This window comes from Salmo salar, chromosome ssa05 (genome assembly GCF_905237065.1).
Source record: "Salmo salar chromosome ssa05, Ssal_v3.1, whole genome shotgun sequence".
Taxonomy (NCBI): domain Eukaryota; kingdom Metazoa; phylum Chordata; class Actinopteri; order Salmoniformes; family Salmonidae; genus Salmo; species Salmo salar.
This window is the reverse complement of record NC_059446.1, coordinates 36,293,933-36,309,356: the sequence shown is the minus strand read 5'-3', so window position 1 is coordinate 36,309,356 and position 15,424 is coordinate 36,293,933. Positions and strand designations below refer to the sequence as shown.

Genomic DNA, 15,424 nt, shown 5'->3' with positions numbered 1-15,424 from the left:
TTGTTGCAGCATCGCTGCATGGCCTGAGTTGCATCGCTGCAGCCTTTGGAGAGATACTTTTCACAATAGTCATATTCTTCACTGTTCTTTTTTTTATTTATTTTTTACAAGTGACAGATTGGACTTGTTTTGAACACCTACAAAATAATTGTACATCACATATTGTTCCCATGATGGTAGCCTACATGCATAAGACATGACAGAGTGCATGCCCTTAAGGCGCTAGGATAACCTATATGAATTGCTATGACAGCAGTTACAGTTTGACTTAGTTGTGTGTATAGATATGAAGAAGGTTGACTTTGCTAAACATGCTCGTTAAATCAGATGCTGTAGCATGACGTGAGAGAAAATCCAATCGGCTTGTCAGAGATGTCAGCGAAATTGAGAAGTAGACTGGCAAGAATGGAAGAAAATGAGCGGTTTATGGAAAGCCATTGGATAATCAATGTATGCCTATTCGAATATCAATAAATACATTTGACGTTTTTTCTCTCCAAAATAGTTAGTAAAAATTCGTATGCATATTGTCTGTTTGTTTTGATTGTTGCCCTTTTATCTTGAGGCTATAAGCTTGTACCCCACCATTCATGTACCCATGTTTTAAAGTTGCTTAATTATTTAGTTTAGTTAAATATAGTTGATGTTGTACGCCAAATGTATTGATATGTGATTGATTTTGGTCTTTTTGGGGTATAGAGCTACCCTCCTCTGTTTTTGTCTGCAGCCTTACCCCACTTGGTCAGGACTTCGAAAAACGGAATCGTAAAGGCACAGTGCAGTCAAAAACGTGATTTTTCTGTGTTTTATATATATTTCCACACTATGAGTTTGGACTAATATTGTGAAATTGTGAAAATTATGATAATGCCTTTTTAGTGTAAGAGATGTTTGAAAAGACCGCCTTAAATTTCAGCCTGTTTTGGTGGGATGGAGTTTTGGCCTGTCTGGTGACATCATCAGGTGGTAAATTAGTTAATAGACCAATAACAAAGAGAGTTCCAAACCTCTCTGCCAATAACAGCTAGTTTTATCCTCCCCACTAAGACCACTCCCAGACAGTCCTAGCAAAATTTTTGCTTTAGAAATTGCTCTATGCTAAGATGCTATTTTTGTAAAACATTTTACCATTTTAAATTAAAACAAACACAGTAAGGTACTTAATTGTTACCCAGAAATTATTTGATTTTGAAATAAAACGGGTGCATTGGTCCTTTAACCTAGAATGTATTTTTCTAACCTATTCCTTCCAGTAAAATAAACATGGAATTAAATTAAAAGTTCTGACATTTGATACTTTAACATTGCATTTCAATATCGTAATTGTGTAGTCTATTAGACTTCCACACAAAAATGTCCAGCATTTGAAGACATTTATGACATTTACGTTAGACATTTACAAATAGGCGGTTGTAATGTGGCGCCTAGAGTCAAAGAGACACCAATATTTGGCAGTGTAGGCTATACCGCGGCACATTTCAAAGCTTTTTCTATGAGATATTTGAAAACGGAGTCGTGCAGTGAACGCCTGCGTGTCCCTTTTAAAACAAACCCAGCGCCTGTCAATCATACCACATTCCAACCAATCCCAAAGCGCCTTTTTTTAAAGCAGATTTGCCTGCTGTGCTTTTATATTGCACCATGGCCTGTTTCGAAGCATTTTTACTACCACGGTTATTGCCACAAATCAAGAGGGCAAAGTGAACGGCATGGGAGTCACACCAACTTTAACGAACTTGAGTCTGGTTCTTGCTCCTGCGAAGTTCACGGCCAAGAATTTCACATTCAGATGATAAACAGCAAAGAAAATGGAAACAATATTTCTAGGTAAATCTTGAGCACAGAATTGGTTGATTTTGCAAACTCACAACAAAACATGACAACTCTGTCGAGGTTTAGTGGCTGCCTTCTTTCTTGCGTCAACCCCGGGGAGAGCAATACTGAACCCAGCGTGGTGCTGCCACCTTTGGCAGGGGAGCACATAGGGCACCCCACTGGCAGTTCCTTAAAGCTCTGCCCCTCGCACAATTTGCGAGACTATCCCGAGTCGAGGTACAGTGCATATGTTGACCATTCGGTTCCCCATTTTGCAGACTCTGGATACCCCAGCCACCGGTTAGAGCACAGCCCTAGGGGCATCATCATTGGAGCCAATCGTTCTGGAGCCGGCATGCCACCCGTCACTGATCAACTAGCATCAAGAAGTAACCAACATGGCGGGATTGGAAGGTACCGTGACCTGCCTAGCTATAGAGATAGCAGAAGCCACGCTTTTTTCACCGCTTATCACGAGCAGGCCCATGGCTCCTCCGACGCGACTCGAGACCTCTCTGGTCAAGTGATGTTGGGTCTACCTGGGGACATCCTCACCCGGACGCACCCTTACGGCCAGAGCATCAGCGGCCCCAGGGGAAACAGCCAACAACTTGTCTCTCAGTTCCTGGGTCTCTACAAACCGCTGAACATGGCAATTCAACGTGGTGACGCTTTCCTGAGATGCTCCAAACAGAACCTGAAGCACGAGCTGGTGTGTAAGTGGAGTGACAGCCAAGAGGGGGCTGGGAAGCAGCCCTGCGCCAGAACTTTCGGGACTATGTATGAACTTGTCACCCATGTGACAGTGGAACATGTCGGAGGACCAGAGCACTCTCAATACGTGTGTCACTGGGAGAATTGTCCGAGGGACAGAAAGCCTTTCAAAGCGAAATACAAGTTGGTGAATCACGTCAGAGTCCACACAGGGGAAAAGCCATTTCCCTGCCCTTTCCACGGCTGTGAAAAAGTTTTTGCAAGATCAGAGAACCTCAAGATTCACAAGAGGACCCACACAGGTATGTAACTATTAGTGTCAATAATAATAATAACAATAATAGTAATACTATTAATAGTAATTAGCTAACATAAAAGTTTGTAAAATACATAAAAACCAATGATTAATTAAACTTGCCAAAACCTTGTATCTTTTTTGGGGACTAAATTTACCCTCAGAGAAAATGTTGATAACCTAATTTAAACCATATTCGAAATGTTTATATTTTTATCAAATTATATTATTATATAAATAGTTAGATTGTGAGAGTTAGATTGTGTAATAAAACTCAAGCTTATCTCCGTAAGTATAATGGCACTATAGTAGCATTTTATAGTGCACAAAAATATTAGAAAAAGCTAGCTAAAACAATTCTTTGAACAAACTTTTGATTGTTTTGAATGACAGTATGCGTCACTGTCTGCCATGCTAGATTTTTTAGGATTAAAATGTACATAGCCTATTATGATGATGATGATTATTATTATTATTATATTTTTGTCTGTGGATGTCATTATTTATGTTTTTGGGTGGTGCTGTTGTTCTGAGTGTAGTTTCTGTAATATTGTGATGACTTTATAGCCTGTCGTGATTGTTGTGGGGGGGTTACTTGTACAGGAGAGAAGCATGAGCTAGTGCTAATGGCGGGACAGAAGACCTGTAGTACTACAGCTACAAACTAGTAGTTTTCAGGCCCAGTTGTGTGGGTGCTTCTTCCACTCATTCACTCAAATAAATAAATAAATGCCGGGACACCGGAGAGTTGTGACGTAGCTTTTACGCTTCGCTCAGTTGCAGCCCAGTAGGGACGACTCCTCTCTGCGCGGGCGCAGGAACAACGCTGGAAGCGCTGTAGTAGAAGAACACAACAGCCAAGTAGGTTATGAGGTATAGACAACACAGTGCCTTTGTAGCCTGATCTCTGCTAAGTTTCACAGAGATCAACAGGATTTAAATGTTGACATTTAGCTAGTCGATAATTGAACACTGTTATGTTGATCTTTAAAAAAAAAAATAAAATATATATATATATATATATATATATATATATATATATATATATATATATATATATATATATATATATATATATATATAAAAGAGTCAAATGCTTCCCTAAAGATAAATGTAATTTGGACTAAAATAAATTAAGAATTATGTCGTTGGTGGCCAGAGTTGTCTAAATCAACACAATGAGAAAAATCATCAGTGGCAAACTTTTATGGTAAGAACCCTTAAATATTATACATGCCAAAAGCCACGTTATAGCAAACATTGATGTTAAAATGTACGTGCCAAAATGTATTTCGAATGAATGATTATTATGGCGTCCATTTAATTGAATAGTACGTGCAGATGCATCTATGGAAACAGTAACATATCACATTTCTAATAAATGTTCGTCTAGAAATAGTGAACAATATTATTTTAGAAATAAATTCTGGTTTGGTGGGGCTTTTTGAGATGAGAAAACACATGCTGTTTCAACATATTTTGCCAAGCTTAATCGAAATTTGAAGACTAGGCCTATACACACTCATTCCTCTGTAGCAATATGACTTGTGATCTTATGCCTTTTTAACTGGATATAAGACAGAATTGTTCAAACATAGTTTTAGCACATTAATAGGACTTGGGGAGATAGATGATGGGCCTATTTACTGCGGCCTTGGCCTCACTGTTGGGATTTACGATATGAATAGAGTTTCACGGGTAGTGTAAACTTCTATGGGAATTATATTTTCCACTTGTTGCCATGTTGATTATCTTCATGATTATCATCATCATATTTCGACAGGTTAACTTTTCGACAGAAGTGTCAATTGAGATTTTTTGGGGGGGCGTTTTTCGTGTAGATCTTATAATATAACCCACAGTTTCCATTGAATGTTCATTACACTTTGTGCAATTCTACACGTTATTCGGGGTTTAGCCCTACAGTCGAAGTTATGGGTTAGGTTAAGATTAGACCTAAGGTTATGTAAGACAACACAATTGTGTTCAAACACGAACAATTGTAATGTAGGTATTCACGTGAATGGTTATTGCACATTGGCATTGCACAGGAAAAAAAGGCACCCAAAACTAAAATCGACATGACTTCAAATATGAACATTTTAGGAAAGTTTTGGAATTAGGCCTATAGCCTACACACCACTTGCTCATAAACATAAAATGTTGATTATTTCGATCGTCACTGTCTTGTTTATGTGCAAATGTATAACAATATAATGTAAGTTTAGATGAGTTTACAAACCCAGAGGTTGACAACACATTAGGCACCATATCGTAACAAGCGGTCATTTCTCTCTCTGCACGTTTAGGTGAAAAACCTTTTAAGTGTGAGTTCGAGGGCTGCAATCGGAGGTTTGCTAACAGCAGCGACAGAAAGAAGCATTCTCACGTGCACTCCAGTGATAAACCCTACATGTGCAAGGTCAGGGGGTGTGAGAAGTGTTACACCCACCCAAGTTCCCTCCGGAAGCACATGAAGCTCCACTGCAAGGACTACAGCGAGAAACGCAGCGATGGGCGCGAAGTGAACGGGGAGCACCTTGCAGAGGCCAGGTCACCCGAAGTAACGGATCAAGGCGAAACGGCCTCGTCCACCATCGTGACACGCGCTCAGCCCCTCACCTCCTCCCAACAGTCTCTATCCCCCGAGGTTCGAAATGAGTCAAGTCTGAGGACACGTTTCCATCACACATTCGACAACAGTTTGGAATACTCCTCACATAGGTCAGATGGCCTCTTGGATCCATTGTTGATCCAGAGGAGCGGTTATAGACCTGAGCCCACCCAATACCCATGCAACCAAGCAGGCCACAGTTTCGCCCAGAGCTCCAGGACATTTAACACTGCCTCACCCTTTCAGAAAAGTATTGTCAACGGGTGGTATACGTGCCACAGTGGCGTGGACTCTTTCTCACCAAAGCAGTGTAATAACGACATATCATCCATTTGAGTCAGTCATGTCGCCTGAGTGACGTTGGCCTACAAAACGTGGGCCTATTTTTGTTATGACATCTGCTATTCTTGGATTATATATTATTGATTGTATTTTGTTGATGTCGTAGGCTATAAAGACATGTGCCATGTTGAAGTCATTATGTGTCGTAGTTTTGAAAACGTGCTAATATATATATATATATAAAGCGTTGCAGAATGCGTGACGGCAAGCTTTAACTGTTCTGTGACGCACAAACTCCAGAGTCTATGTGCGTCTATGTGTGGTGGGCCTTGAGTTGTGTCACGTGTCAGAAACGTGCCTGTTTTAACACATGTGTAGGCTACAGTGACGTGTGTGTGCCCCCCCTCCCCGTTGGAGAATTAGAATAGGACATCATTAATACAAATGCTGCCTATCATTTGAATGATGTTTGCTATAGGATAAAGAAACTAAATGGATTTAACGGGATTGTCTATGTGTAAATGGCCTATATGTGAATATAGTAGCAAAAGTGTTATAAAAGGAACTATACATGTATTATTGCTTGGAAGGCTAAACCAGCATATGTAAAGGACAGGGTATTCATGGAATGTAACTGTATTGTATTGTGGGAATGCATAGAAAGTGCATTACTCATGTCGTGTTTAATGTAAGGCAGAACTTGGAAATAAAATCTGAATTAAAACCTATTATTTCTCGTCCAGTTCAATTTTGAGGCCAAATAACAAGTGGACCAATTTATGCGTTCCCATGATTTGTAATTCAAATGTAATGTAATTCAAACACATATTGACTATAAGATCTACTACACTCACTTGTTAAATATAATGTTAAACATCAGATGAAAGGACGGTGCATTAGGCCAATACAGCTTTCAGCTGTTTTGCTTTCTTCCAAGAAGGATGAGTATGAGTGGAGAAGCCTATACTATGATCCCCTCTCCCCCTGCACCCCCCTCCTCTTCAGAATACACTTGCATTCTTTGTTTCTGTATGGATATTTTATGCATTTTTGTGTAAAATACGTTTTTTTTTCCGGGATCAGTTGAGAACACAATCCACGGCCTCCTTGATAAGAATTAAAATGTTTAATTAAAATTCTACTGTACATACTGTAACATTAATTATGCATTCAATATTTCATTAAAGTGTCTCCATTCTCTTTGATCAGACCGTGTGTGATTAAACCCAATGCATTCTCAAAGAAAATGTGCTTGTGCCACGGTGACGCAGACTCAACGCCCTTTGTTTATTTGTGCTAGATATCCGTGCATTCACTTTCAGCTTTCTTGGAATTGAATTGGCGTTTTATGAAATCCATAGCGTTATGTATAGGCCTACGCTGAATTCTGAGAATCTTGGTTCGACTAAAATAGCCAACCATGAGCTGCACAATGTGTTATACACATGCCCACACTGTAAATTAATTTGTAAAATCTTATTAGGAGTGCACACGTATGAAGACATTCAATCAAAATTCAAAACCAAATACTTGCGCTCTTGACAGTTGACAGGTTTTATTTGATAAGCCGCAACCGACGTCAAATACGTGCGTATTTGCTACAGTCATAGCTTTGCCTTCAGTAAAGTTTGTCTGGCCCCTTTTGCAAGTCCGTTTATCACTCTATAGTTTTACATCAAGCTCTCCATCTCTGCGTGCGCACCATGCAAAAGCACAACACACATTTTCATGGTTGTAGGCCTATAGGTGAATGTTATCCATTCTTTGTGATTACCTACATTTTACTGTTAATTCCTCATATTTTCTAATCATTTGACCTCGAAATAAAATGGGATCCGTTTTTTCGAGACTCATAAATACAGTTTGATGTCTTTACAGTGTGGGTGTTTCTCTGGGGTTGGGTCTGGTAAATATCTTATATAGGCTATCTGTGTCAAACTTTGAACTGTGAGATTATTATACCAGTTTGCTCATGTTTTGAAATATAATATATATTTATTTGAATTTTTGTAGCAAAACTATTGGCCCCGCCCGGACTCCGTTTATTAAGAAGACCTTTGGAACCATAGGTGAAATTCAATCAAAAGTGCACTACAGGAGAATAGCATTATTTCTGTACAGGGAAAATACATGGTGTTGATAGCAATTCCTGTTTACTATATGCAGTTGACTTGTAAAGCAAAGTTTAATGTACTTTATCTTTCTGCCCTATGGTTTTGACCCCTGTATGCAATTGATACCCAGTTGTAAGTGCACAGATCTGCACCATTGTTTCTCTGTGGGAGTTTGCTATGCAGTTTTGGCTGAATTCCAGTCTTGGAGGTAGCCATTCAGATGTTTAATCTGACTCATATCACAGTGTACTTCCATTGGTTTTAAATCAGTTTGTGAACAATTCATTCCTTGATGTTTAGAGCGAGCCAGGCCTAGATATCCCAGATATAGATTGTTCTATTAATTGTTTCAATTGTTGTTACAATATACCAATTTTTTCTCTTTTTGTATAGCCATGTGCGTGTGTGCCTATGGTTGCATTTAGACAGGCAGCCCAATTCTGATCTTTTGCCCAACTATTAGCAAAAGAGCTGATCTGATTGGTCAAAATACCAATTAGTGGAAAAATATCAGATTTGGCTGCCTGTATAAACACAGAGTATGTTATTCCAGTATTAATAAGTCATCCATTCACCATTCATCTGATAATGTTTCAGTAACACAAACAGATCCTAGTACAGATTTGACATTAACACAGGCATATCCTATAAGATATGTCAGTAACACAGACAGATCTAAGTACAGTTATTACACTAACACAGACATATCCTATTAGATATCACAGTAACACAGACATATCCTAGAACAGATATTACAGTTACACATAGAGATATTACAGTAACACAGACACATCCTACTAGTACATCACAACGTCCTACTGCCGTCCATCCCATACATCGCCTGTCTGTCTGCTGTGTCTGAACACAGGGCCACTAATGATCCATAGTATATTACTGTTAAAACTACCCATTTCATCCCTAGATAGTTATTACTATAATATAACTCATTCATAGTTTACACACCCAATTCCCACTGTCGAAGATGGAGCCTCCGGCGCAAATCATTTCAGTCTACTTAGAAGGGAGAGTCGCTGGAAAAGCGGTGACCACAGAATTCAGCACAGCTAACTAGGCCGCATATTTGTGACAGGCTGAAAACGATGCACGCGATAAGTGTCCATGTCCACTTGTCTGACTGGAGGAAAGGGTTCTGTCTACAGTAGCCATACCACTTGATGGTGATCACACTTACAATGATGACCTCGTTGCTGCTTCATTCACAACATAATCTAATCATACTACCTAACGATCTAGCGTTTGCGCGTATGGATGTCTTTTACTGTTATGTGCAGTGAAAGACATGTGCAGACAGTTTCTGATTAAAGGAGACCATTTTGGTGTACCACACTATGCGCTTCTCTTTTATTCAAAAGATAAGAAAGTCTGCCATTCCATACTTTTACGTCACACACTGTTCAGTTTCTTGGAATACGCTCTTCTATGTATAAGGGGACAGCAGCGATTTAGATAAGTCGTCAACACGGATATGTTCGAGTGTGGTTAGTCGGGACAGTGTCTGACGATTATGTGAAGATAGAACTGTGCTACATGATTGTTTTGTGAATCATTTTGTGTCTCCCATGCATACTATCCTTTACCTCTGATGTGCAAATCTGGACTACATTATGATTGTGTTACTCTGAAAGTTTGATAGACCAGAAGTGTTTTCATTATTGTCACAGCGGATATCTTCATTGATTTATCTAAAAGTTTCTCTGATGAAAGTGAACTAATACGGTGGCACATATATTTTTTTCCCAAGGCAAACTAAAACAAGTTCATTGTTGATTTTCTTCCTCCCACAATGCTCCTGTAACGATGATGTCATGGCCTACAGCGATGTCATGGTAACAGCTCAGACCGACTGACTGTCTGCTTTATGTTCTTCGTTACAGGATATTGAGGCCCATCACCTGCAGCCTCTCGATATCAATGGACATGGCTGCACAAGCTGTGTGTCCTATTATGTATTTGGCCGAGTTCGCCACCATCTAAACCATTCTTTCCTTGCCTGCTTTTGCTCCAGCACCCATCGCCGACAACGCCAGCTCAGCGCACACAGTCTATTTTCCTCACGAGGTGGCACTTTTCAGGATGCTGCAAAAGGTGATAAGCGTGTTAGGGCTTTCATGTAAACTGAAGTATGCTGTATTAGTGTATGTCATACACGATATTCATGAGGACGTCTCTTTAGACAAGGCAGGATGTTTTGATGGTGTATTTTGCAAAGCCCACTGAGTTAGACCGCAGTTGGGTTTTTGCCCTCCCTGTCAGCCCAGGGAAATAAATAATGAGCATGTCAGAGACTCAAGCCATCTGTCTAAGAAGTCATCCACCAATCTCACCACAAGGATCCCCTTACTAATAAGCTGGCTAGTTTGAATTGCTTAACTTGAGACTGTTTGCTTTTCGAGAGAGTAGACATTTGATTGGGGACGCTATGATGTTTTTTTATGTTGCCCTCTTTCAGAAAACTCTTGTAAAAAAAAAAAGTACTGTAATATTCAGTGTGAGATGATAAAATTGTCTGAGCCTCAGATTGGAGAGGAGTAGAAGGCTCTCAACCAACGTGAGATGAGGTGCAATCCAAAAATAATATGAGCGTTAGAATGGACCGAGAGTCGCGTCTTATTCCTTCCAGAACCTCATAAGATCTGTTAAATCTGGTTCCCTGGGTTAAATGCAGAAGACACATTTTGGTTGAATGCATTCAGTGGTGCAACTGACTAGGTATCCCCCTTTCATTTCCTTTTCCTTTCATTTAGATGAACTTTATCAACAGCTGGTGTGTGTCATGCTTGCTTCATGAGTCAGCAGCCACTTGGCAAAGACGCCAGAACAACGTCGAGTTTGATTGATGTTTGATTGAGTTGTCAACAAATGTGAATTCAATTGTCAACCAAACCTTTAAACCATATTGTTTAAGACCTGGGTTAAATTGATTCAAAAACGAGTTATATGGTTGATGACTTTATTTGATCAATTGAATCAAAAAGTTGCATCGATGCAACATGATAACATTGATATGTTCTTGGTGAAATAATGAGGAAACAATGTTACCCAGAGGGCATCGGTTGTAACTAAACACAGTATTTTTGTATTTCTTCATGTTATTAAGGTTGTCCAATTGAAGAGACATCGTACCAGACAAAAGAATTGGTCAACTTAATATTATTCCTGCGTTATTTAAACATACGTATCAACGTATCAAATTCATGATTGAATTTTCAGAAAGTCATCAACGTGCATAGTAATGATAATTTATCCAGGATTTTGACCAGAAATCAACCACATGATTTGGAAGTTCAATTCACCTTTGTTGGCTACGCAATCAAATATCAATCAAAATCGAATGTTTGTCTGGTTGGATACTGCCAATATTAATTCTGGGATTAGGGTCTGTCTGAGACGTGTGTTGCAGGTTACTAAGGTTATTTCATATATCCTCCTCCATCAAAATGATCCTATCCAAACCTCAACTATTATCCTTGTGAAGGTTATTTATCCTCCATTACCTCATGACTATGATCTATTCCTCCCAAGATGGTAAATCTGCTCTCAGAAAAACATTTTTTGGGGAAGACAGTAATTCCATTGTGCACATAATTGCCCAAGAAAATGTCTCTCTTTGCTTGGGGAAATCAATTTCTCAATTTGATCTGTTATGCAAGCGCAGTGATGGTGTACATAGGAAGGCCAGAGCTGAACACCCTGAAATTAGATTTTCTTTTCCCTAATAGGCACAATTCTTCGGTGCAGAAAGCCTTTACAGATCCCCCTCTATATTCTTTTCCCTGACAAAGCAATGGCAATATTCCATAACCACGCAGCCCTGCCACACCCCTGCCCCTCCCCCTCTCCCTGCTAATCACTGGTACTGCATGATGGGACCCTATATTCCTAGTTTGCTGTTTATTGTCCGCCATCTTTATTTGGCTTCTCTGCCTAGCAACAAGAGTTAGCCGCCCCTTTTTTTTGGCTGTACATGTAACATTCGAAATCACGTGAATATGTCTGTTTCACCTTGGAGTCCGTCGAATCACCGTCGCACTTAGCCTATCTGCTGTGCCGGTCTCTGTTATGACATACAGGGCCAGATTCCCACCAATGTGTCAGAGGGTGAGACGCGTTTTCACACCAGGTCTTTGGGCGAGATGCATTATAGCCGACCGCCGTGTAAGACATCTTGCGTAACCTGCATTCGCTGTGTGGCACCCGTATAAGCCCACTGCTATGGTATAGCCGGCCAGTGTGGGGCTGCGTCAGCATGGCGAGAGGGGTAAGGCCGACCAAGTGTGATTTTAATTGGATCCCAGGCTTTTTCCATCTTCCCCAGGTCAAGCCAGTAGTGTTGAGGCTCCCTAACTCCGTTTCTTTTCATTCATCCTTGCCCACCCCCTTCTTTTTCCACGCCTCCTTTCATTTCTCTCTCTCTCATCTGTCTCTCTCCCTCTGCTCTTGGCTATCCTAACCCTCCATGACTTCTTCACACTGGCCCCCTAATCTCTGCATACTCGCCAATGTGGCCCTGTGGTAGCTATAGTGCCCTCCACCATATTCCCCCACCATATATGAAGCTCCACTTATCTATGCCCCCATTCGTGTTTTCATCTGGTCCTTGGCTCTCGCCACGTGAAACTGCAACCCTTTACATGGTAAACTGGAAGCAGCTGCGCCTCTTGTCTTCTTTCTTTCAGTGTCGTGTTCATCTCATTTTCATTATCTCTCCAAACGGAGCACGTGGGGTTCAGAGGGGCTTGGCACAGACGCAACTCTGATGCTAACAGTGTGTAATGAGAGTGATGGTGAAGACAAACACAACATTCATTATAAAGGTTAGGTTGTACAGTATGTAATCAGGCTATCAGAGATATCAAGCACAGGTGTCAGAGGAGGACGTCACTCATGGAGAGTCTCACTGAGTCGTGGGACACACAAGGTCATCTGTTTCAGGTCCTCTATGTGCCTGTTGACAACTTGACATGAACAAGCGTTCAAAAGAACCGCGCCATCAGTGGCAGGACTCTTATGTAAGACAACGCAATGATTACAACTGAGCATATAAAAGCTTCATTTTTCATATTTCTTGCTTTTTACGGACAGCGAAATGGCGAATCAGAAATCCCCATGAGCTCTGATCTGGTGACTTGGTCAGACTGATCCCTTGGATTTCTCTCTCATCTTCATCTGCAGTGCAGTTTTCTGGTGTCAGTGGTGGTGCCAGACCCCTGTGTAGCTCAGCTGGTACCAGGCTTATTAAAACAGCCCTCTATTCACACTTCGCAATTGGGGCTCCGCTTTCAACTTAAGCCCAAGCCCCCCAACATACAGAGCTCACAGACTTTTTTGTCACAGACTTTTCCCCAAAAAGGCTATCGACATATGCATCTGGGAGGAGAGAAAGACCGCGCCCATCTTTGTATCTGATGCATTTTTGTCTTGTGATGCATTCCAATTTACCCCTCTGAATGGCTCTCACAAATATTTTTTCTCCCCTCTGTTTTCATTCATTATCCATGCCTTACATAAGAGATATTTCTGATAGTTTTCTGATGAGCCAGTCTTTGGGCAGCCATGAAGATTTTAAAGGTCTTTATCCAGCCAATCAGCTCAGGAGTTTTCCCATGTAGCTGACAATGGTTATCTCATGGCAGGAAGCAACAGCAAGTCAACGGGAGACCCTCTGAGAGGAGGCTCACTGTATTGGTTGGGGGGTCCCATGTGTTCCGAAGGGGAGCCAATGAATCCTTTGTGTCCATCTTTCAAAATCCACGTCTCTAAGGTTTTCTTTGGCGCTGTTTGAAGATGGGCAACTTCTAGCAAGCCCAAGACCCACGAGGGGCAATACCATCCTTTCAGGGGGATGAACATAGCTTTTGCCCCTTGCCTATGATCTCCCATCCAGATCCTTGTTATCAGAGATCAACTATGATGCTTGACTTAATGTCCTCCACTTGTTGGCAAGGGCAATTGGCAGCTTTCATGTATGTGAAAGCCAGATGAATATGCTTAAAACAGCACATTGGAGCAGAAATCTTTGCCTATTTCTGTGTCTGTGCACGTCATCGTGGCTGGTTATTAGCTTAGACATGATTTTTTATGTCGTTGCTTAATGACTTACATTACACTGAATGCATTTTGAGCACTTGTTAAAGAATGTTAAAGAGAATTTGATCATAATCTAAAGAGAAGAATCCCTTAGATTTGACAATTACAACACCAGGAGACCTTAAGTGCCTGTTGTCTTTGCTGTCTCTCAACTCCATCACATTTAATTAGTAACAATTTGCGGTTGTTGTGAGATTTTGCATTTTAATACCTTTTGTATGAATCCTCAAATCTCCATCTTTTGAGGATGAGCTTAAATAAGGGATCACATTGATTGTGGTCCAGGGTATTTCAAAGCTGCGTGTAATCGCGGGTGTTTAATTTTATCTGTAGCAGGTTGCGTCGCGAGGGGGCTGTGTAATCAACCCTGTGAATTCGACATCTGAAGGAAGCATGGCGTTTCTGATCACATCCCCATTGAAGTCCATCCATTTGCTGTTGATGCTCTCGAGCTCTCCTTGGCACCTGGCAGCTAAATGAATATGTACTTGACATGACGCTGTATGGCGTTTTTCACAAATGTCATACAGTAGGTACACATGCAAAAGCCCTGAGGGGCCACGGTTCAAGAGTCAGTAAGTGAGCATGTGCGTGGCGATCTCGCTGTTAACCTCTCCACATTACAAGAGCTCCAGGGCCAGACTCTACATTGATGGATGGAGGTTGGGGGATGAAGGGGAAACCAGAACCAAGGAATTCCCCTTGGGCCATTTCAATTACAGTTAGAGCAAGCTTCTGGAACTGTGATGATATGTTGCTTTAAGGCTGTGACATTAATGGAGAGGACAAATGGGATTTTGTGTGGTGCTGACCCTACAGTGTAGGCCCGAGACGGAGAGATTCAGAGGTGAAGCCAAGGATGCACTGTTAATAGGTTTTAGACCAACCTCAGAGGCGCTTTGGTTGTTTTATCTGTCTTCACCAAAAATAACATGCTAAATCATGCGTGCATACAGCAAATCGCTGAGGGCCGGAACTAGCAATGTCGTCTCGTGCCATTTTGGCACCTCTGAAGTTTGGGAGATATTGATAGCCTTTGCATATCTGTACCCACAGGGCAGGGAGCATGAGGGGGCATGGGAGAGGGTAAGCAGTCAACAGTCTCCCTTTGAGGCAGCCAGGTAGTGGATTTAGAAGGGAGAAAGGGAAAGTAGTGGACTGTCCCTTCATCTTTTTGATGATCAATAAGGTACTGTAACCTTTTATCGGACATGTGCCGTGATATGGTAATGTTATCTACAGTGTCTGCGTCTACTCTCTAGCACATTCCATCTGAAAACGACTCCTTTTCCCATGAGGTGACACACCTTCAAGTAACGTGTCCCTATTTGTGGGTTGATCACAATGCGACTTTTAAAGCTGCAAAGTTTTCCCATATCCTCCAAAACCAATGACTTTGAAAAAGACCAAGGCAGATATTACGGTATTCTATCTCGACTCCTTTGGAATAATCCTGTTTTAGATGATATTGATTGGGTGGGG

The 15,424-nt window shown here is 41.0% G+C and overlaps 1 protein-coding gene across 3 annotated transcripts in view; it reads left to right on the top strand.

The window, feature by feature from the left end:
* The first annotated feature begins 1,246 nt into the window (after positions 1 to 1,246).
* zic4 (zic family member 4) overlaps positions 1,247 to 15,424 on the top strand; it is a 47,730-nt gene continuing 33,552 nt past the window's right edge. Inside the window, exons 1-3 of one of the 3 annotated variants that reach the window (XM_014199408.2) lie at positions 1,651 to 1,827; positions 2,094 to 2,831; positions 5,134 to 6,448. In XM_014199408.2, the coding sequence (XP_014054883.1) occupies positions 1,809 to 1,827; positions 2,094 to 2,831; positions 5,134 to 5,774 (1,398 nt within the window). In that variant the 5' untranslated portion in view covers positions 1,651 to 1,808 and the 3' untranslated portion in view covers positions 5,775 to 6,448. 3 annotated transcript variants of the gene reach the window in all.